Source organism: Epinephelus fuscoguttatus, linkage group LG23, assembly GCF_011397635.1.
Source record: "Epinephelus fuscoguttatus linkage group LG23, E.fuscoguttatus.final_Chr_v1".
Lineage (NCBI taxonomy): Eukaryota > Metazoa > Chordata > Actinopteri > Perciformes > Serranidae > Epinephelus > Epinephelus fuscoguttatus.
The window spans coordinates 18506595-18530816 of NC_064774.1; the positions used below are offsets into that span (position 1 = coordinate 18506595).

The window sequence follows — 24222 nt, forward strand, 5'->3', positions numbered from 1 at the left end:
ATCATGCTATCAGCGGCTGCAATCCATTCCTTGTGAATTCCTTGTGAAGTTTTTTGGAGCTAAATGCCACAAACCCTAGCTGTTAATCTGAGTCACATTGTGCACACAAACAGAGCACAATATGCACACGCTGACCTGGCTGCAGTGTGTGATACTCCCTTGGCTCTGATACATAATATGTCATGGAATGCTTAGTCTGAACTTTTAACTCCCACTGCTGATCACCATTATGTTTCCTCACCACGGGACACCAACCGACTGACACACTCACGCACATGCACACGGTGCACACACGTGCAGATAAGCTGCGGGGCTGGGTGGACAGCTGTGGTGTCAGAGGGGAGACACACACACACATACATCTGGAGAAACGCTTGTTGTGTTGTCAGGTGGTTGGCTGCCAGAAAGAGAGGGAGACAGAGGGAGGGGGCGTGATGACACACAGAGGAGCAGGAGGGTTTCCATATACATACTATAATGTGAAATAAATGGCAGAGGTAGTTTATCTCTCTGTCCTCTCCTAAATTCAAAGTATCCACCCTGTATGTAAAGATAATATCTAATTTAATAGCACCATAAAAGATAAAACTTTATTTATTCTAAGTGAAATACCTGTGCAGCAGTTGCAGTATAAAGTGAGAGGAATGTAAATATACTGTAGCAAAGCATGAACTGTGTCTTCTCATCTGTCCAAAACCGCACAGCTCAGGATGTAGATTTTGCCCATAGACTGTAAAAATAATGGACGTAGCCACTGTGATGTCATCCACTGGTTTATGAACTGCCGATTTGAAGCCTCAAGTTTGGCATTTTGGCTATCATCATCTTGGATTTTTGCAACCAAAATTTTGGACGAGAGGGTGTAGCTGAGGAGGAGTGAGGGGGAGCCAAAGAACACTACACACACCCACCTACACCGGCAACCTGACCGAACGCTGCACCCAAGCGGCAACCTCCAGGGCTGACGAGTTAAGCAAATACGGAAGAGCCAAAAACTGCACTTCATCGACTGGCCACTGGGGGCTGGATGCAAAACAGAGCAAATCCCCATCGACTCTCATGTTAAAATGCCCCACTTTACAGCTAAAATAAACATGTTTACAGCCTGGTTCAAAAAAACGGTTTCGGTATCTATGGCCTATTTCACCATTCATGATGACTGTACGGGGGGTAATTTTTTTTATCTATGACGATCCCGTTTAAATGTTATTAAAGGGAAATTTCGGTTCATTTCAACCTGTCTCCTATCGTCATAAATTTGTTTCAAGTGACTAGTGACATAAAAATAATAGTTTGCATGTTAGCCGTTAGCCTAGATACAGCTGGGGTGCATAGTAGCGCCAGATCTGTTAAAACGTAAGTTTCGCGAGTTATATTTTGGCGCGCTTTGGAAAGCAGAGCTAAATGGTAAACAAACATGGCACCACACCGGTAAGGTAAGACAACACGTTTACATGTCGTTTTCTATATGTTCTCTGACATTTATCCTAACAATATGAGGCGGTCTTTGTGGAAAAAAAGCTTGTTTAGTGGACTAACTTTGCACTTGAAGTATGCCCGTTCACTTACGTTTTAACAGGTCTGATGCTACTATGCGCCCCGGCTGTATCTAGGCTAACAGCTAACATGCTAACTATTATTTTTATGTCACTGTTCACTTGAAACAAATTTAGGACAATAGGAGACAGGTTGAAATAAACTGAAATTTCCCTTTAAGGCTTAAAGTTCTGCATAAGACTGACAGGCTGACAGCTAGGCCTCACCTCTGGCCACTCAACTTCACGTCCTTGCCTTGTTTGAGGCATAGACTGTAAAAATCAATAAAAAAAAAATGCACAGCTCTGGATGTAGATTCCGTCATGTTGTTACCAGCTTCATTTTCTGTTGCGCACTTAATGCTATTCGACTTCCGGGTCAAAGCCCGGGGTGGAAACTTCAGAGTATGTGCAGAGCACCCCGCAAGTTTGAGTCTGATTGACTGTATATATACAGGTGTAATTCAACTCCCAATCACATTATCTGGGTGAAATTTAGTACGATATTACCCAGCTAACATTTGTATGTGGGGCCCATGTGGGTTTTTAATGTATGTAAAAATGGGCCCTATATGGGATTGTCCACAGGTTACACATTGGCCCCATGTCAGTTGCCCATATGGGTGGGTTTACCCAAGTGGGCCCCAAAGAAGATGCCCATTTTGAGCCCATACCCACTTGGTACCCAAGTAGCCCTAACCTAACCTAACCTAACCTATGTGGGGCCCACTTGATTTAACCCAATCATATTGGCAACTGGCATGGGTCCATTATGGAACCCATGGACAATCCCATATAGGGCCATTTTTCAACCCATTTAATACCTACATGTGCCCCACATACAAATGTTAGCTGGGTAGTTGGACTTACATGTTTACATGTATTTTGAAAGTCTGGTTTTAGTGAGACAAACACAATAAATTGGTTTTTGCTAGTGTGATTTAAATACTGAGTGACTAATCATAGGTTTTACTTTCTCTGCAGGTATCTCCTCAGCTGTAGCAGACAACAATAGAATTATGGTCTTAGTTATAGCTAACAACCAAAATCCCCTGGAGCAAAATTTTATCTAATGGTGGTCCTGTGACCTACTGTGTATCGGTTTAGTGATCCATAACCATTAAAAGGTTTAGAACCACTGAAGTATGGTGCATAATCTTTGCACTGAGGTTTTTCACTTTTCACATCATTAATCTGACAAATGGAGTCAGTGGTTTCTTTGTTGACAAAACTGTTATGCATGAAATAACAGTAAGATCTTAAATGTGAACAGATATGAAATCCTGATATAAACATCACACGTTAAGTCTCTAAACATGTACTAAATGCAACAAATTTTGATATTTAAAGCAGTATTTCTTGTTTTGTTGTTTATTGTTCACTTCCAAAGTTGTTATAGTGAAGTCCTTACAAAATGGTTGGCTATTTAGCTATCCAGAGGACACAGAGCAACAAGCAGAGGACAAAATGGTGAGAAGACAAAGAGATAAAAGAAATAAATTCATACACTGAATGACAGTGAGTTACGTAAATGCTACAGATTAGATGGTACAGCAACAATGTTTGTTGTCGATCTCATTAAAGATGTGCTCACACCTCCAACTCAACACAATGACGCTAATGCCAGAAATGAAAGTGATCACAACACTAAGATATCTGGGAAGTGGAAAAATGAAACATTGTAGCAGTGATGAATTGGGTCTGTAATTGTTCATGATTACACGAACAATAGAACAACAATACAGCCCTTTCACAGTCTCACATTGTGACGCAGTTCATTTAATTTCCATTGTAAGTCCACACCTTGCAGGCTCACAAAAGGACAATCAATTACACCTTTAAAAAGAATATGTCACACTTACAACTAGGTCAATCACACCTCCTCACTATGGTAAACCTTTCTGTCCCTTCCTTGCTTAGACTTGCCTGAGCTAAGTTTCCTTGCAAAAAATTGTTGGGCTAAGTTAGTTGTGAATTCATGATGAATATAATTCTAATTTTCACTCTCCTTGTATCTCTGTTTTTGGTCTCAACCACCTCCTAATTTCTTGACCTGCTAAATGCTTCACCATGTTTACAAGCTAGTTACTGACTTTGATCGTCTGCAGTTTGGTGCTGGCGTGGTAGGACATAGCGGGTTTATCAAAAGGTTTTTCACTGAAGCAACTGCCAAAAACAACATAATGAGAGCCACAAGAAAAAATACACAATGAGCTAAAGTATTCTACAGCCAAGGAGAAGTCTTTTTATATTTTAAACTCAAACTTTTGATCCGTTGTTTCAACAAAAGACCATTTATAAGTACTTGTTGTTGCACAATAGTTGTACAAAAGAAACATTATGACTGCAAGATATTCACTTTCACAATATTTCATCAGAGGATTAAAGCATTTCTTGCATCACTGAAGTTTTGGCAAATTTGTTTCTTCGCTTTATTCCTGACTGCACTGCTGCCTGCAGCCATATTTCACCAGTGCTCCACTTTATCTTGTTTGACTGAGTCTGAGTGATTTGCCAGGTCACGCAGCTTTTTTTTTTATGCAGCCACAAAGTTTTATTAGTACTGGGTTAAAATCATTGGAATGTAATTTGTAGCATCTGTTCTCCATTTTCATTTCCAGATGAGTCTGATTGAAAAACATTATCAGGTTAAAACTGTTTTTTTCAAATATTGAACCTCTGAAAGTTTAAACTTCATAGGATATTATGTTAATCTGATCTCAGAGTAGCAGTTAAACCTAAAGGTTAAAGAAACTGGCCTCTAACTACAGGACTGCTGGTTCCAGTGTTTTGATTGTCTGGGAAAGTGGTGCCCTTCTTTCAACTTGCAAATATCCTATTGCAGCTTCCAGTTTTGAATGTGAGGAGAGCCACTGGCAGGAAACAAGCATACGTGTTCGCCTGAATTTTTCTGCGTTCTAAAATAGCCAGAGAAACTGAAAAACGAAATCTGCAACTATTATCCCACCCGGGTCTGATACCTATCTATCTTCGCAACGAGCGTAGGTAGCTAAAATTATAGCATTTCAAGTCTACTGAGTGCACCTATCATTGTCTATTTTATGAGTCTGCCACTGGCTACCGGCTTTAACTTCATAAATCTGGGTGATGTGGGATTAGTGGAGAATACAGGCTCAGCCATCTTGTTTGAGGAATGAGCCACGAGAGGCTGTGCTTTATTTTCCTGCCTTGGTCACTGAGAGTAAAGTAGAATGATTAAATGTTATGCTCCTACAGAATATGTAGATCTGAAACAGTGGCTAAAGTCCAACTGCTATGAAAGCAGCAAGTGACGCACCTCATTGACGTGCGTAAATCAATGCTCCTATGGTATGCTGCGGGTATCAGATTTGAAATTCAACACCATAGAACCAGCACTACTTTGGGGAAAGAACCAGCTATCTCATTTCATCTTACTTTTTTTTCTTGCAGTTGGGTGAAAATCACATAAAGCAGAACTCATCATAAGTCTATAGACTCTTTTAGAGCTGACATCACAACGACATCAGTTTGTTGGCTGGAGGCAAACACGACTCACGACTCCACATAGGAGTCTTAAATGTGGTCTTGTCGTGTTATTGGGAGCCAGAATAGAAGGAGTCATGGCTCAAAACTTAAATTTGAACACATACCAGCCGCCACTGCCCGTCAACAAAAACAAAGACATATCAGGTTAGGGAAAAGTATTTCCTGTTGTAGGGATGAATAACGTTATGTGTATTAACGGTTATCATGTCCACCTCATCAGACATTGAGGAGATATTAAGAGGAATATTGGATTTCTCCGTAAGGCTAACTTTCTAATGCATCAGCTAACTTTAGCTTCAATAGCAAAACAAACTTGTACCAAATGGTACATTCCAACAGCGCTCCGAATTTGCAAACAGTGCAGTTTGTGCCAGAGTGCACTCGGAATGATTATTCCCGAAAACACCACTCACATCATCTTCCTCCATCGTCGAAAACAAGCCAACACAAACTTGCTAGCTAGCGTTAGCTAATGTGTGTGGAGAATTGTTCTGCCTCCAGCTAAGCCCCGCCCACCAAAAAATATCACACTCTTTACTAACAATAAAAGGGTCTATACTATTTCAGATAGTGCTGTTGTTAGGTTTATGTAGCAAGTTTTTATGACCAGTAGATGTCAGTACGTAGCTAACCATCATTCTGACCCCGCCGAGCACTGTTATGGTGACATGCCAACGTTAAAGAATGGCATATTTCTTCAGTGTCTAACACTGCAAGTCACTGCCCAAGCGCTAGATTTCAACAACTTCGGATTGAGACCGGGTTGAGTAGAGATGTCAAAGCAGCCTGACACGCCTCCTAATAGTTTTGGTGGGTTTGACAATGTTTAACACTTTCACCCTTTTTAATTTAGCATATTAGCATTCATGCAAGAAATGTCAATAAAAGCCACCTCATGATGGCACGAGGTAAGGTCAAAGGGTCACCACAGTCGGTAGGATTCATGAATATCTGCACAAATTTTCATGAATATCCATCAAATAGTTGTTGAGATATTTAAGTCTGGACCAGAGTGATGAACTGACAGACGGACATGCTGCTAGCATGGCTAACAAGAGAAAAAACTTGATGTCGGCTACCTGGGTAGAAAATAGCTGCAACCTGAGAAGAGAAAGAGTGGTAAGTGTTGTTAAATGGCCTAATAGATATTTCAAAGATTACCTGGTATTTATTCTCCAGCAAATCTGATGCTCATCTCTGTGGCCTCTCTGTGAAGTGATACTGTAGCAGTTTCTCCTGCATCATAATCCACCTTTCTGCTGTTCATCCACATCATATAGTCATGTTTTCACCAGGAGAGATGAAAAACAAATGTTTCTATTGAAGTCCATTGTAACCGCTGTGAATCAAAACCGACCACAGGCTTTGTTTCCCACTCAGAAGTTAGATTTTAGGTGTACTATCACACTGAATCAGCAAAAACATCCCCTCTGGCGTTGGCATCTGTGCTTTGGAGGTTTTCCCAGAGGATGTTGTTTGTGGTGAACTTCTCCCTGACAAGACAGTTTCTGTCAGACTGGGAAAACACCTCAAGTGGTTTGACGAGAGAGGCAGAGAGAAAAAAGTCAGCCAGAGTATTTCCAAATAGAACAATTTGCATTGTTGTAAATCTCACTGGGATAGCTGTTTATACAAGCTTTTGGCTGGAAACATCTCTGCAGGTGCTAAGTATCGTCCTCTATCGAACTTTTTGTCAGATTCGTTTTTTTATGACCTTGAGGTGTTTAAATATCATCCACACAAAGACCTTGCACAGTTATGGCAGAATCTGCCCTCAAGGATTCGACTTCAAACCCAGGACAATATCAAATCCATCATAATAAATGTTTCTGTAGACATGGAAAGTATTTGACCCTCCTTTTACCTCCTGTGGATTTAACCATCTGGTTTTTGATATTTCTTTCATTGCAGTTTTTTTTCCGTCTCACCTGCAGACCGCAGTGTCCTCCTTCCTGGCTACCAAGATTGGTACTGGGAGCATAGGCATGTCGAGTTCCAGTCAGTGGAACAGATGGCTTTCACATCTGCTGCAGGCCCCAGATGGATTTCACCAGAGTTTGCTTGAGGAGATCTTGCCTTCGGACCATTTTCCTGGACCACACTGGCTCGCATGGACCAAAATGAGCTTGAGATTCTCAGGGCAACTCGGTTCTGGTTCAGAAAGATCCCTCAGGTCACGATGCTGAGGAGTTTTGTACCAAAAAACTGTCATTTTTTTTCCAAATGGCTGATTAATTGGACTCAATCTTCTCGTGGTCTCACTCTTGACTTGGCTGCTTTTGAACTTTCCAACCAAAGTCCTGTGGCCCTCTGATGGTCCAAAGCTGTTTGACTGGCAGCAGCCCCGTCTGCCTCGCATCCTTGATAAACAGCTCTGACTCATGGGCACACACACGGCTCCCAGCTTTCTGTGGTGATGTAAAGGAAACAAAGGAAAGGCTGTTGTTTAGACCACTGCTTCTCGAAGTGGGCGCCTTGAGGACGAGCCAAGGATACCACAAGATTTATCGTATAACTGTTTACGTATTGTGTGTGATTACAGCCCAGTCGCCAGTAGAAAATGTTTGCATTATACATTTGTGCAAACCACAGATACATTACATTTGTCCACTTCATACATATCACATCAGTGTTTCTAAAGTGAAATTGTTCTGATTACATGTATATGAGCTGACCTTGTGTTTGGGAGGCAGAGGGGATGGTGGATGTCGAAACGCCTAGGCGAGACGGCTGCCAATCTGCAGACTTCATTTGAGACCAGCAAGCAACAAAACTGGTTGTGTTTTAGCAAGACATAAAGGCGTTGCAGATGTGATTGTGCCACACGTTAACTGCAGCGTTGTTGAAATGTAAAGCAGCATAAAGTTTTGACATGGCTGCCACATAATAACATACAAATGTCACATTTCCATGGTTGATGGAACTGTATTATGCCAACATTTTTCCTGGCGATTGACCCATTGCTAAGTCCCACCCCCGGACGCTGACTGGCCAATCATCATGCAGCACAACAGCAACAACACAGCTGAGCTCCACTGATTCAGATTTCCTTCATTTTCAGGCTGGTTTGTGGATTTGGAGCTAAATGTGGTGCCTGGGACACGTCGTGTATTAATGATACTTGTTACCTGGAGAGGTTGGAAAAAGATACACGTTTCGTCCCTGTTCCAAAACCAAAATCAAACCCTGAGAAGTGTAGGGTTAGCTAGCTAGCTACTGAAGATATAGCCTACTGAATGTATACACATGCTGCTTTTGCTTTTTAATGATTATAGCAGTGAAACAAAGGCCGACCCTGCTGTACAGGAACCAGTGAAGGGAAGCAGGGAGACTTTGCTGATATTCAACCAGCTCTGTGTCATCGGTGAAGCCAAAAACTGTTCATCTGCACACACTGTGATGCCACACAGCTGGTTCAATATCAGCAAAGCTTCCCTTTATATTCATTGTCTTGTGTGGCGATCAGCAGTGATGTGGTGGTTCACTTTCACACTGTGATCTGTAGCCTATAGTTCGGCTTTAGCTTCTAACTATCTTTGTCTTTTTAACCTGTTGTTGCTGCTGAGTCAGTTTGACATCCTGGATATATCCTTCAAACACAGACTGTAGACCCCTCTGTCTGCTTCTCTCTGGAATCACTGTTTAATAATAATATTTCTTCAGGGAGTGCAGTTTGTTACAGTGTGGTATCTCCACGCTTACTCTGACAGCTTGTTGGACTATCACAAAGGGGTGGGGCTTAGCAAAAGGTCAATTAGGTTGGATTTTAATAACAAGAGCCAACCAACAGAACTAAAATCAGACTGAACACTACTCAGGCAGCGGCTTATTGGACAGGTTTTGGCTACTTATAGAAGACAGATGTCCTCCCCATTGTGGTATTGTGGTCAACTGACATCATATGTGTGACTTGTCTCTGTAATCTCTGGTATATATTAAAACAAAACAAGAAACCACATACCAGTGGATCCAGAGTGCACATGCCCCATGAAAGTGCCTGCAACTTTTGTTATGTTTGTTTTTCATCGTGGCCCTGAAGTAAGAGCGAATTGGGTTTTTATTTTTTTTTTAAAGAAATGCATGAAAACTCCATGAGCTCCATGAGGTGGTGGCATGGGGGGCAACTTAATACTGTTCATCTGCACACACCGCAAATGGGCCAAGTATCCCTTTAAATATTTGCCTGTAAGTCTGCAGAGCACCTGTTGGTTTTTATTGAGTTATTGCTCATATTATTTAATGTACGATTGATATAATATATATCATATATAATATGTGTGGTGCCATGAAAAAAGCATTCCTCTGAGGGGATGCCATGATCTTTGGGAACTCCTGGTTTAGAGCTATACTGTAAACACACAGAGTCTGCCTGGGAAAATGTGATTCTGCCTCCAAAGATGAGTCAAGATGATAAAGTTGATGCTCGCTGCCCTGTTTCACGGTGATTTAAGACAGTTGTTGTCATCCCTGCGTGAGGTTTTATCTCATCTACCAACAATAAAGGCAGTGTCCTGTGTGCAGCCTTGTGATGTTTTTGGAAAGTGAAGGAATATTCAAATATTTGATCACAGCCACACTTGTTTCACAGTGATACACTGGAGGACGTCGGGCAAATATTTGCTCTCCAGTAGTGTAAAGCTGTAAAGAAGACCACAGACATGAACACAAACACTGGAGGAAGCAGCTCAGATAACGAAAGAGTAAGAAAGAGGGTAAAATCAAATAAGTCTTTAGATTATGTAAAATGCCTACTGTTTTGATTCACTCTCATGGCTCTCATGTTTTTTTTGGCAGTTGTTTTTAGTGATAAACCTTTAGATAAACCTGCTTTACCCAACCAGGCAAGCACCAAACTGCAGACAAATAAAGTTAGAAACTAGCTTGTAAACATGGTGTAACATTTAGCAGCTCAAGACATACATTTCCCCTCAGAAGGTGGTTGAGACCAAAAACGGAGATACAAGAGTGAAAATTAGACTTAAATTGATCAGGGGCTGTATTCACAAACATTCTGACAATACTCTCAGTAAGCTTCTGACCTGGCTCTAAAATGAAAACTGGGGAAACTGCTTTTATTGCTCGACCAGTCCGACCTTAACAGTGATAACTGTATGATTATTGAGGACTAAAGAAACCGTAAATATTCAGTTTGAGTTAATTCACCAAAAAAAACAAACAGTTGAAAATAGAAGTACAATTCATGAGACATAATGGAGACGTGAATGGGACACCCTGATCAGATACCTACAACTTGAGAACAGGGGCCCAGACATGAAGCAGTATTTAAAGTATTATACGAGGAAAATTTACGATCTACAAAACTCCTAAGACTAACCAAGAATGTAAAAACTTCACTAACACTGGCTAAACATCGGTTATTTAGGTAAGATACAATAAATAGTAGGGGTGGGGGAAAAAATCGCTATAGCATAGTACTGAATTATTTTTGTGTGGCAATATCGTATCAACACACAGGGCCAAGTATTGATTTTTTAATTATGTAAATTATTAACATGACAAATACAAATTAAACTTTTGGTAGCCTACTAGAATAATATAATCAATTGCTTTTTCAGTCCACTAGATACATTTTGCTGTTGCAAAAATTGGCTGAAGTGAGATGAACAGATTAAAAACTTTATCTTATTAGATAAAACAGAAGTTGACAAAGTTTTCCTTTAGGGACATTATTTGCAGTGTTTTTTTATTGCATTTTAAATGGAGTCGAGAGTGACCAGTTTAGAGGTCCCCAGCCATGCAGGGTGTTAAATCTTCAACATATTTGTGCAGTACCTGCTGCCTTTTGCTCTTTTTAAGAGCAGACACAGATGACTTTTTTTTTTTTTTTTTTTTTTTAACAGCGTTATCATTCTCTGTGGACCTCTGCAGGTCACACTAAATACATATGCGTTACATTTTTTTCCCTTTTGCTTTTTTCTAGTCTTATGTCCTCCTGAGACCCTGTGTCGTCATGTGTCACATTTGGGTTTATTTGACCTAATACTTCATTCTTCTTAACTTAGACCTGCTGTCCTCGTTCGTGGACACTTTTTGTGCCATCTAGTGGTAGTAAGAGCACATGACACTCATACATGTAAAAACAAGATGGCAGCCATCTCTGCCAAGTCAGTCTGCAGCCGACCCCGACACGTCCAAAACCTGATCACATTTTGTGATTGAGACTTGTTTATTTATGATTAATAATGTTTGTACTTTGATGTGGCAGCAAATTTGATCAATTTTAGCAACAGTAACAGACTAAGAGGCTGTTAATTAGAAAGTACTTGTTTGAAGACATTGGGTCTTTATTGTTGTCTCATTTGAGGACACGGGGACTTAATTGTTGTTGACAATGTTTAGTTTTTTTATACTTATTGTGTCCTACTGATCCCAAATAGCTTGGAAAAATTAAAAATACATACCAAACAAAAGTTCAGGTCTCAGGAGGACATGTGTGAAAGGGAAACTAATTTGAAATAGGGTCACGGAGTCCGTTGTTGGGCATATAAACAACATTACACAAGCATCGTGACAGATAATATTAACATTTAGGAAGAAAAAAAAATGTGGGTACTTTATGTTTTAGAAAATGACTTAAACAATCCATCAATTACCAGAACTGTTGCTGGTTCATTTAAGGTGGCTTTGTATCTTCTTTTTAAACCACTCTAACTTGCCTCAAAGTCCTGAGGTGATAAGAGGCAAACAGAAGAGACAGCGCCCTCTGCTGGCTCATCCTGAAACTGACGCTCAGGACATAAATCAGTCCATCTAGACAAACCAAACTGTCTCAAAAGAACAAAAATATCATGAAATGAATTATTAAGAAACTGTGAAGATTTCACCTTTTACAAATGCTGTATAAATACATCAAATATTTTTGATGCATTGATTAAAAATGGACAGTCTGGCTGAAGAAACAGGTTGACATTGACCAAACTGTCTTCCTTGCAGTGACAGAGGTGATATACTCTGAATCTGAACTAAGGAAAAATGCAATATATTGGGAATGTGCAAATATCTATTCTTTAAAAGGAATATAAATTGTGAGACATCAGCTACAATTTACACCATTTTTAGTCACTTTCTAAAGGGGTGTGGGCAAATCATGACCAATGCTGTGAATTATGCACTTTGAAAATGTCAATCTGGTATTGTTTATCTAGTTATGACATCAGTGTGCCGTGCCTAGAAAGCACCGTTGAAACCGAAAGTGTGTGTGTGTGTGTGTGTGTGTGTGTGTGTGTGTGTGTGTGTGTGTGTGTGCGCGCATTCCGCCCCAGCTCCGGGGTGATGAAAAGGTTAAGCCAGCCCCCTCTTTGCTGCTCTCTCCCGGTTGCAGCCCATCAGTCCAGCGCTGCCTCCTCCAGCAGCCCCAGTCCCACTTTACGCAGCAGCTGCGCCCTGATCAGACCTCAACAGACCCAAACTTAAACTTTCAGGTCCTGTGTTCTCCTCCTCCTCCTCCTCCTCCCCTCCTCCTCGCTTCTCCGGCTGAGCTCCGGCATGAACAGCTCCATTGGCAGCGGACGCATGGAGATCTAATTTTGCTCCAATTTTCGGTCCCAGTCCGTGGAGATTGTCTTGTTTTGCCGTTCCCTTGGTTTTTATGGTCTGCTCATGCGTCGGGAATGCCATGGCCGCTCCGAGCGCACAGCAGCAGCACCAGGATTATTTCAGATCGGTGAGCAGCGAGTCCACCGCCTACATGATGGTCCCGGCCGGCGGGCCGAGCGGGACGAGGCGCCGGGAAGCGCCGTCCAAGATGTGGGTGGCCATGGTGGTGATAGTGGTGGTGGTGCTCCAGATCGCCTCCACCACGGGGCTCTTTCTCTACCTGAACATGTCCATATCGCAGGTAAGAGCTGGTTTCCTCTCAGTGTCACACTTTGTATGCTGCACAGGCTGCAGAAAACTCACCGTTGCGCGCAGAAGAAACAGTTTCAACTCAAGTCTGAATGTCCTAAACGCAATTCTGTTATTATAGTGATGTCAGAAAAAACGCTGAGAGCTGCATTTCACAATAAAAATATCACAGAAATATTATTGCATGATGCGTTTGGGGGTGTAAATCATTTGTAGGAGTTCGGCGATCATCGTCCCCGCGCTCGGACTTGGAGAACAACTGCCTGACTGGACTTGTTAAACAATGCAACCCGGAATTTAACAAGCAATCAAGGCTGAGAGGGAATAAGCAGACTGTCTGTCTGTCCAGCAGCGTTTATCGAACTAAACGGGTTGAATTGTGTGCTCACAGGAACATATTGTAGCCATTTGGGAAGGCACAAGGCTGTAGATTGCTTTTAAGTAGGTTACAGATGTTGTGCGCAGAGGTGAAATACGCAGGTCAGTGATGGAGGTGGGCTAACACCCCTGGGGTTTCATTTCAGCCACTTCATCCTCTGAAATAATCATAAAGCCTACAGATAGTACTACTGCAAGTACTTAGAATGTGCTTGCAGTTCTCCTTAACAAGCGTAAAAGTATTTTAAATCTTCCTACAATCTTAAGAGCAGCAGTTCTTGACTGCAATATCCTCCTGAGACCAGAACTTTAGTTTGGCTATTTGCTATTTGGGATCAGTAGGACACAATAAGTATAAAGAACTAAACATTGTCAATGATAATTAAGTCCCGATGTCCTCAAACGAGACGATAGTTAAGTCCCAATGTCTTCCACGAATACTTTCTGGCTTATTAAAGGTGTCTTAGCTTGTTACTGTTGCTAAGATTGGTCAAAGTTGTTGCCATAGAAAGCTACAAACATTATTAATCTTAAATAAACAAGTTTCAACCGTCAAACGTGATCAGGTTTTGTCCACTTTTGTGTCGGGATCGGCTGCAGACTGACTTGCAGAGATGGCTGCCATCTTGTTCTTACATGGATTACTGTGCTCTAACTACCACGATATGGCACAGAAAGGTGTCCGCGAACAAGGACATCAGGTCCAAGTTAAGAAGGGCAAGTAAACCCAAAATGTGATGTCCTCATATGCAGACACAGGGTCTCGGGAGGATATCGGCTCAGCTGATTCCTTAAGAGACCAACGAGCAGAGCTGCTGTCACTGCTACAGTTCGTGCAAACTGACAGTGGGGATCTTTGTGGCACTGGGTATAAGTCTTGCTGCAGATATGCATGAACCAGGAACTCAGGTGTCACTGAGATGTTGTTCAGTGAGTCCCAACAGGGGGAAGTACATCATGATTAGTTAACTATTTTCAAAGCTTCACCTGAGTCCGGTGTAGGTAGGCAGAAAACAGAGGTCCATTGTTACCTCTGTTATTGATTTGGTATCAAGAAAAGCCTGTCTGATACGCTGTGATTTAAAGGCACACACACTGTGTAATGTTTAGGTGAGGTCAACAGCGAGAGGTGTTACATATGGTTTCTGATACACTACACAGGAAATGTATATATTGGTCTTTTGAAGAAACTGCAGGGATGAAGTATGAGACTTGATGTATGGGCCCGACGATGTCTGAATCTCAGCAAGAGGCCAGTTTAAACTGTAATGCTACTCCTTCGCTCCTCAGAGAGAGAGAGAGAGGAAACTGCCTCAGTGGCGTACTGTGCATCACGGCATGAGAGTGAAAACCTGAGCATCTCTCCGACTGACTTTCTTGGACCGTGTGGTGGCTGGAAACGGCTAATTTTCACCCAAATTTCCTCTTGAGATTAAGGAATTAGCAGCCAGTTTTCATTTAAAACAAGTGTTAAACAGTTCATATTTGGAGGTTTTTAGCCGCTGCTTTCTTGCAAAGTGACATGCAGTGCATGAGGCATCAGGAGGTCAGGGTGATGGATAAACATTTGTACACTGAAAAGATTATATCTGGGACTTCTGGGCGAGCCAGCATAGGTATGATTATGTAAGCAACAAGCACAGCCAGTCCACGTAACCTCATTCACATCATTAAAAGTGCCAATCCAGATGTGGTGATTGTGGAGTTGCGAGCTCTAGATGCTTGTGTGCTTATTGTTAAAAAGACAGGAAATCCCCAGGCAGGGGAAGAACATGTTGGATATAATATATCATACTATGATCATGACCTTAAATATCTAGGTACAGCTCAAAATGTTCTTTTCATTGCTCGTTAAATGATTTGTGTCTGTACTTTGCTCTGCTTTTTAAAGAAAAAAAAGACACAATCGTGGCATATGTGAACATAAAAAGGAGATTAAACTTGATTTTTTATTCATACATTACTGCATCTGCCTTTTGTTTCAGAACTTGCTGTACCTTCTCGTTTTTGTGCAAATTTTAATACCATTAATCTTTATGGTTTACAGGCGTCCTGCCATGAGAGGAACATGATATAAAGGCAAATGTATCAGAATTCGCCTGTGTCTGCTTCCAATTCTCTTACTGGCATGAAAGCAGCAATCCTGTATCTGCAGAGTCAGCTGTAGAAATAACTTTGTACACTTTATTGATAGATAATGTGTTGTACATTTATGAGTGAGTAAAAAAGCATATTTACAACTTGATCACTGGGTTGACAAACGGCCTGGAATGAGCCAACAGGGAGGCGAATTTATTTTTCCTCAGATGGTGAAGGCCCGACTCTGCCTCTGACTGGTTCACCTTGACATTCTTACCCAAACCATTCTCACTCCTCAAACCTAACCAACCAACGAAGACAACAATCACTAGCCAGTCAGAGGCAACGTAGGTGGGTCATGCCTTTGCCATCTGAAGAAACCAACACTCTCTCAACCCCAAGCAGCAAAACAGGTGGATTTCCACCAAGCAGCAAAAACGAAGCCAACATGGAAGTGCCAAAAACTGCAGTTCTTTGAACAGCTGTGTGAGGTTGGCTCCAAAAGCCAGTCAGTGATTCCCATAGACTCCAATGTTAAAAAACCCAACTTAAAAAAGGAGAAATAAAATGTTTACAGCCTGGTCCAAAAAAACGGTTTTGGTCTCTATAGCTAATTTCCCCCTTTATGACAACTGTAAAGGGGGTGCATTTTTACATAATCACCAGTTTACATTTTATTAAGGTTACACTTTATGCATAATTAAGGGCAGGCAGCTTAGAGTGACAGGCTGTTTGCCGATAGTGTCTTTGGCTTCAAAGTCAGATCTCACCATCGCTCCTCCACAGTGCCAGCCTCTCACCCAAATATGGTCACCAAGATGGCGACGGCCAAAATGCCAAACTCAAGGCTTCCAAATATGAGTCCACAAACCAATGGGTGACATTATGGTAGCTACGTCCATTATTTCAACAATACAACGGGCCTTAAATAGACATATGTTACAGCTTTAACAGCTGCAGTTTTAAAAGCGTCCTTAGCGTCATGAAACAGTCACAGCTCTGCGCCATAATTACCTGGTTAGCTTACCTGGAGTACTTTTGTCACTAACGTTACATGATTAGCATACCATGCTACACATATTAGCATACTAAGCTACATTGTTACTAAATGAAGTCAACGCAGACTTCTGGATGCGAACACCAGACTCATGGGTGAAACGCCTGTGTTTGTTTGACCCAAAGAGTTCCTTCGATTTTTGTACATTACACAGACTTTGTCACTTTTTATGCTACTTCCTCCTCTGCTCCTGTAATAAGAAGTGCAACCACTAGAGGGCACTGCAGTACAATAAATATAAGTATGTGTCATAATAAGTTGCTCGCACATTTGACCCATGTGGTTATTTTTTCGGGGACAGCAGGCTGGAGGGAACAACAGCCAAAGAAATCCACCGCTTGGGCAGTGACTTTCAGCTTCAGACCGTGACGAAAAAGCCATCCTTTAACTTCGGTATGATAGGCGGCGGAAGAAAGAAAGAAAGAAAGAAAGAAAGAAAAGACAGAATCCCAACCACTGTCCTGTTACTTGCACATAATAGGACGGTGTGTGGGAATTCTCTTTTCCTCAGCTATGGTCAGTTCTCTTCTATGCACCTATCTTCAAATTTTTGATATACAAAATATGTTTGTGGAAATAAGACGAATTAGATTATATTAACAAGAAATATAAAAGATATTGCCTGCGTCCCTTATAAATTAAAAAGAAAGTACAGCTAAATTAGGAAGGAAATGTCTAAAGTTCCCACAATGGCTGACACATCAGAGTAGAGGACGTCTTTGACTACATACAGACACAACACGTCGGAGGTGGCAGGAAATCACATAAGGAATAGTTTAGAGATGACACTGGACAGAGACCGAAATGAAAAACATGGAGCTATGTATCTGCATGCGGGGAATCCCCCGGTTCTCATGCGAAGGCCGGCTATTTTTAATCTGGAAACAGGCCCTTCTTTGAATTGCTGTGGAGCTACACCCCATGCCAGCCTGGTTAAGACAAAAGATTCTTGGGGACAATGAACACAGCACAATGAGGAACGCTCCAGTGTTGCCTCAGTGCTGCGGCATTCGCACACAAACACACACACGCACACATGTAAACAAATGCTCCCGGCCTCATGGGCCCATGTCGCCTGTTCATTTAGTGTCTTTTTCAAATTGGTAGTTCTTCGTTTTGGACTGTTGGTCTGACAAAACGAGACATTTGAAGGCATCACTTTGGGCTTTAGGACGTTGTGATGGCTATTTTTCTGACATTTTATACACTAAACAATTCACTGATTAATTAAATAAATACTCGGCAGATTAACTGACAGTGATCATGAGTTGCAGCCCGACTTAAAGCTTCTTTTAAGTCAGTCTGTCATGCAACATCTTTACATTCAAAGCCTTCATCTCTGGATGAAAAACCAGACAGAAGGAATGAAACCATATAAGCTATCTTTCAGTTTCATCGAGTTGTTTTTATGTCGCATCTTTACTCTGCATGAAAACTTGATTAATTCCCGCATGTTTTATGACTTCCTTCTGGGTCACATGAGCCTCCAGACTGTAACAATTCCAGTATTTTATATCATATAAAGTTATAATTAAGCCCGGGAAGCCTTTGATGTCTGCTGGCTGGACGAGAACACGCATTAAGCCACACAAGGCCACTTGTTTGTGTTTGTAGCGCAGGTTTTGATGTAGAGTGGTTGTATGGCTATAAGACATTTTTGGTTGTCATGGCATTTGGGTTGTGTGAAATTTGGGGGGGTTTCTGTGGTGTGTGTGTGATTGGCATTCCATTCCTTACACTTCACTGGTCCACTTTATTATTGTTTGGGTTCACTGATAGGCTGTGACTCACCCTTACAGACAACAATACACCCGGTGTGTGTGTGTGTGTGTGTGTGTGTGTGTGTGTGTGTGGTCTGATTCAGACAAAAGTTTGAGCTTGTGGGTGTCTGTGAGAGTAGTGTAGATGTGTGTGTGGTCTCTTCAGCCCCCCAAAATGTCCGATTTATGTCTTTTCAATCTGTGTTTCTATGTGATCTGATGCTGTTATCTGTGTGATGACCTGATGACCTCCAAATTATTGAAATTTGCGCGGTCGACAGAGAAGCCTACGTTAGTGGATACAGTAGTTTAAAGGTTAAAGTCACAAGACTTTGAAGTCTGTAAGGTAATCAGGATGATTTATCCTCCTTCCACCAGCCATATTAAAGGGCACCAGTTCTGACGACCATATAATTGAATCCTAAGACTTTTCGCCAACAGGACTGAGCTCACATGGATCATTGCTGCATAGATTTTAAATATTAGACAGTCTTGCTCAACATGTGTCTGAGCCAACTCATAAACGTGACCACACCTTAGATTTAGTTTCGACTCTGGGCCTGAATGGCAGCTGTGTCATCCATGACGAAGCTGTTAGATCTGGCCACCGCCACATTATATTTGACGCCAGGCCTTTCAGGATAATTATGTTATCAGGATATCAGCAAAGATTATCAAGGTCATGTATCTATGATTACATAAGAGTGTCACCAGCATTTCAGCCAGCATAATGTCACAACAAACAGCCAACCATTATAAGACTTGGCTGCTGCGCCGAAGTGATTATTTTCACAACACCTAAGCTGAATTTAGTATTTTATCTCTCACATTACAATTCCAGGGCCTCAATATTCTTATAAATTAAAAGTTTTTTGTACATGCACTATTATTTTTTTAGATTATCACTATATCAGTGGCGTAAAATGGTCTTAAATTGACGATAATATCGTTAATCGCAATTATATCAGGGGCAATATATCGTCCACCAAAAGTAGTCAGGTGACAAGCTTGCCCCTGTTGACCTGCTAACCCATGGGTCCCAAGTTGTTCTACCTGCCTTATCAACCCCTGCACCATCATAACATTTTCTAAGGCTTGTGCAGCTACTTCCTGTATGTGTCTGTGTGTGTACAGTGCCGTGCTGCAGGTTCGGGTTCAGAAACACTGCTGTTGCGCCTCTTAAAGGCAAATTCATAGTTTCCGAGTCCATGAAGGTCCGCTTTGATCTGTGTGACATAAATGTCGTCATCCACCCATGTTGGCTACGGTCCGCTTGGACGACATCTGCATGTAGCCCGTTTTTTGTGACCTTGTGAACTCTACACACAACAAGCGCGGCCACTGCACCTGCTCTGATTCCACACTAAAGTCCAGTCCAGAACACTGCTGTCAGGCCAGCTGCAGCCGCTGGTGAAGTCAGCTTTAAGTTGGATAATAGACAGACAGCCACTCTGGACTTACAGTAGCAGCGTCTTTTTAGTTTCATTTTCATCTGATGTCCGCAGTAGAAGGACAGTAAGCTCACCTCCCCGCCATCCCATTTACTGCTTGGGGCTGAGTGTCAGTGGTACTATGGATAAAACCGCATGCGTGTCCGCGTGACCACAGCTGTCTGCAGACTCTCATTGCGGAAAGTATGTTGCAGCCTTTAAAGGCCTTTAAAACCACACAAGCTAAATGTAAATGTCAGTCCTGGCTTAATGACACCACTCACACTCTTAGACAATGCTGCAGGAAGGCTGAATGGAAGTGGCAAAAAGACAAGCTACAAATCTCCTGAGCGAGGGCGAAATAACTCTACGACTTACGATCTAAGCAACTGCCACAGACCTGAAATACTTGTGGACATTTCCTCAACTTCTTCGTCAACAAGATAGTTGATAGTAGAAGGCAAATCTCACCTTGCTCTCTAGTACCTCTGGATCATTCCTGGGCCCTGTGTGTTTTTAATCAGTTTCAGCCTGTGTCTCTTTCCTCTCTGCGGGGAGAAGCTTGTGATCTAAAGCCCTCAACGTGCCCGTCTGACTGCATTCTTCACTCCTCCTAAAAGAGGTGTTTGAAATTATGGGTCCAGCATCCTGCTTATTGTAATAACTGAAAGTAGAAAACGATCTGTTTACATGCTGATAATGTCTGTAACAAACAATGCTTGATTTTGTTTTGTGGGATTTTCCTCTATTAGATTAGAGCCAGACGAAAAACATGCAGAGAAAGAGATGAGTTTTATTCCTGTCAGCCAGAACTGCACCAGGGACATCGCTGTTATCTGGAACGCGTCTAAACCACTAAAGGCCACATATAGCTCCAGTCTTAGAGCTGGCTTTCCATAACCTCAGCTATTCTGGATGATGTCTACGTGTTTCCGCCTGCCACTGAATCTACTTGACATAACATCTCTTAAGTGAGTGGAAGTGAGCCACGAGGTCTGGCCGGCACCTGCAAAAAGCTCCCAGCTACGCTCAACTATAGTAACAAACACTGACACACACACGCAGGTGAAGATACTAAAACAGTTTGAAATAGTTTCCATTCACACACACACACACACACACATTTCCCAGTGCAGCCTCCTTGTGTGGCCTCAGCTGTTGTTGCCAAGACATTTCTGACGCTACCTCCTATAGTGCAGTATAGAACAGTATAGCCAAGTTGTTCCATGCTGTATATTTATTCCAGAGTTCCACACTGGATCAGGTTTTATTGGAGAGGTTGATGGTTACCATTAAAAGAATCAATGGATGTCATAACAAGAACAGCAGTATGTGTGAGTGTGTGTATGTGTATGAGTGGTGTGTGTTTAGGGGGAGATCATGCAACACGTGTACATTACAGGGGGGTTCGGTGTCAGTGAGTGGGCAAATGTGTGTTTCTATGTGTGTGTGAGAGACAGAGAGATTTGAACCTTGACCTCTCCTTCACACACAAACAAAAGCACACACACAGGTGCACACACACACACACACACACACACACACACACACACACACAGATGTTCATCGTCAGAAACCAATTTAAAGTTTAATTTAAAGTTAAATCAAATCCTGCACTGCAAATATTTACATTTAATTCAAAGGCACTAATATATTAATATAAACCTCCCACACTGGACTCAGATGCCAAAATACACACCCCCCCTCCTCTCTTTCTATCACACCTTCCCTCTCTCCCTCTCGCCCCCCTGCAGTCTCCGCGTGTTATGGTTCAAGTCCACATCGGAGAATCGAGTTACAGTCAGTTTTAGGGCTTGAGGGGGGATGGACAAATTTTTCAGGAGTGACACAAGCAGTTCTTTTTTCTTTTATGAGGCATGGGAGACGTTAAGTGATTCTTTGGCAGTGGATGTGTGCGTGCGTGCATGTGCATCTAAACAGGCCTCGGGCACGTCTCCAGAGTTACGTGATGTGTTTATAAGGGTGTAACACACAGAAAAAGAGAGGCAGAAAACAAGAGGCTTGAGTGTGCGTGCGCATTGTTGTAAACGCACATATGGTTAATGGAAGGAGGTGAGAGACGTATTTTGGCCTTGCTTTTTGTTTTGCGTCCGTGACTCAGTGAAGATGACAGGGCCAAAATTACGTCAACTGAGTAATTTCAGAATAACTGACATTTTGGCGAGTGCACACAAAATTTGGGACCCTTTTTTCGGTGAAGAATTGGCTCTTTGTTATTCTTAGCCATGATCATTCATGATACATGTCATATTTAAAGTGATAAAGACACATCCTGATCCGATTTCATGCTAAAAAAAGAGCTGTTTCATTGGATATATGTTTTGATGGTCAGGTTATACTCACAGGCACACACGTGTATTAGGAGACACATGAGACACTGTACTGTCTTTGGAGGCTCAGTGTTTTCATGGCCAGTTCATTTGGATGAGGATGAAAAGGAAAACAGAGGGGGAAGAGGACAAAGTGGGCATGAGAAGGGGGTTAACAGGAAGAGATGATGATACATAGACATTATGTTCTTTAATTAGACTTAATGCCTAAACTGAATTCTATATTTCTTTGTATTTTTAAAATTGGAAAGCTCCCTGTAGAGCCAAAGATGACATTATGAAAATGTTTTCACAAGCTGAGAGGTACTCCTCGTGATGGGTAAAATGAAATTGTGTGAAATTGAGTGCCCCTTTAAATGGTGAGTCATAGGTGAGGCAGAGTATCTTAAACTCTGATGAACTCTTATCTCACTTCTTCTTTTCAAACTCACGTTGTTCAGCAGAGCCCACAGTACAACAGTTCAAATTCTAGTCAAGTTCTCATGAGTAAGTAATTCATATTCAACGCACATAATTGGAAAGGCTTCAATCACGTGACCAATGTGCTGACAGGAGCAAAGACGGAAGTAGTGTGAAGAATAAAAGTCCCAAAGGAGGCAGGCGTGGATTGTGGATGGGTCAAACAACACAGGACTTTTCCCTTGGAGACCAGTGTTTGGAACTGCGTAAAACCAAGTGAACTTTGAGTTATTTTGAAGTACGGCACCACCATGTTTCTTTTCCTTAACCTAACTTATGTAACGTTACTTATCCAAACCTAATCTATCTTTAACCTAGCTTTTCTTACTTATCTTATCTTACTTATCCAAACCTAATCTAACTTTAACCTAGCTTTTCTTACCAAGCCTGTGTCACTGTACATTTAGTACATTGACTTTATTTTAAGTATGTAGCGTGACCATGCCCAACCATGTTTCTTTTCCTAAATCTTACATTACGTTCCTAAACCTAACCTACGTATCTTTATGTTGAATACGTAACATGACGGTGCCCAACCATGTTTCTTTTCCTAAACCTAACGCATGTAACGTTACTTGCCCAAACCTATCCTACGTAACTTTACTTAAAGTTCGTAACTTTACATTTAGTACGTAAGGTGACAACGCCCCTTGTTGGGTGCTTATTCGTAATATATTGTATGAAATGCATTTCTGTGAGATATCACACAAACCATTGCATGACTATATGTTGATATACGTAAATTATTTTGAATAAAGTCTTGAATATTTTAATTTGAAAAAAAGTTATAGCTATTGGGATCTTGGGTTTAAATATTATTTGTGTTGAGCATTGGATACAGAATATATTTGTGATACAATGTTGAATTTGTCTTCTAAAAGATACAATTAAAAACATAAAGGGCGGTTTAAGAGAAAGAAAAAAAAAATAAGTTAGTTTAGCTTTGCATTGTCCTGACAACCAATGTGTTGCTTTTACACTTAGGTTTTTGTACAGATATACAATATAACATGTTAATTAGCGAGCTTGAGAGGTGCTGCTGTGTACATTTTGTCATCTTTGGAAGGACACAGGCCAGCTGTTTACATTTGTTTCCACTGTTCATGCTAAGCCAAGCTAACTGGCAGCTTGTAGTACTTTCAGATTTACCATACAGTCATCTGCACGGTATCAATATATTCATCTCATTTTTGGCAGGAAGGCAAATCAGCATTGAACAAAAAGTAGTGAGAACAGTTATGTTAAATGGCACTACTACTTTCTAGCAAATCTTCACATGCAATTTTAAAATAGAAGTACTTTTAAAAGCAAAAAAAAAAAAACCCATGGTAATCTATTGAGTAGCTGGTAAAATTCGAACATTCACCAGCCATTTGGCTGATGTGCAAAAAAGTAAATCTTGCACCCTAGGTGTGACCTTTGGCTCATTATCTTTGGTCTCAATCTTTCCTGTTTTTCTCTGTAAAGCCATCTTTGAAATTCATTGCAGCTGCCCATGTTACAAATATCTAAAGGACCCCTGAGACAAGCTCTCCAGCACAACAAACGCAGCAACAAATATAAGCAGTTCATTTGTTATCAAACATGTCGTGTTTGCTCACCACAAAAGGTCTCAGAAGTCACATAAATTACTTGAGAGAAGCTGAAAGAGATGAAAGATGGAGAGCTGCAACAATGACAGAGATCATTCATACGTTCAAAGCGAGCAGGAGAGGAGAGAGGAGTCTGCTGCGGTACATTATGTCATGCGATGGGAGAACAGATATATACTCACCACAC

The 24222-nt window shown here is 41.4% G+C and overlaps 2 protein-coding genes across 2 annotated transcripts in view; both read left to right on the plus strand.

Moving 5' to 3' along the window:
• The window catches only part of rps4x (ribosomal protein S4 X-linked), a 569691-nt gene that overhangs the window by 134151 nt on the left and 411318 nt on the right, over nucleotides 1-24222 (plus strand). The window lies entirely within an intron of this gene.
• The window catches only part of tnfsf10l (TNF superfamily member 10, like), an 81904-nt gene continuing 70007 nt past the window's right edge, over nucleotides 12326-24222 (plus strand). The window contains exon 1 of the mRNA XM_049569328.1: nucleotides 12326-12921. Coding sequence (XP_049425285.1) covers nucleotides 12673-12921 — 249 coding nt within the window. The 5' untranslated portion in view covers nucleotides 12326-12672. The remainder of the gene's footprint in view (nucleotides 12922-24222) is intronic.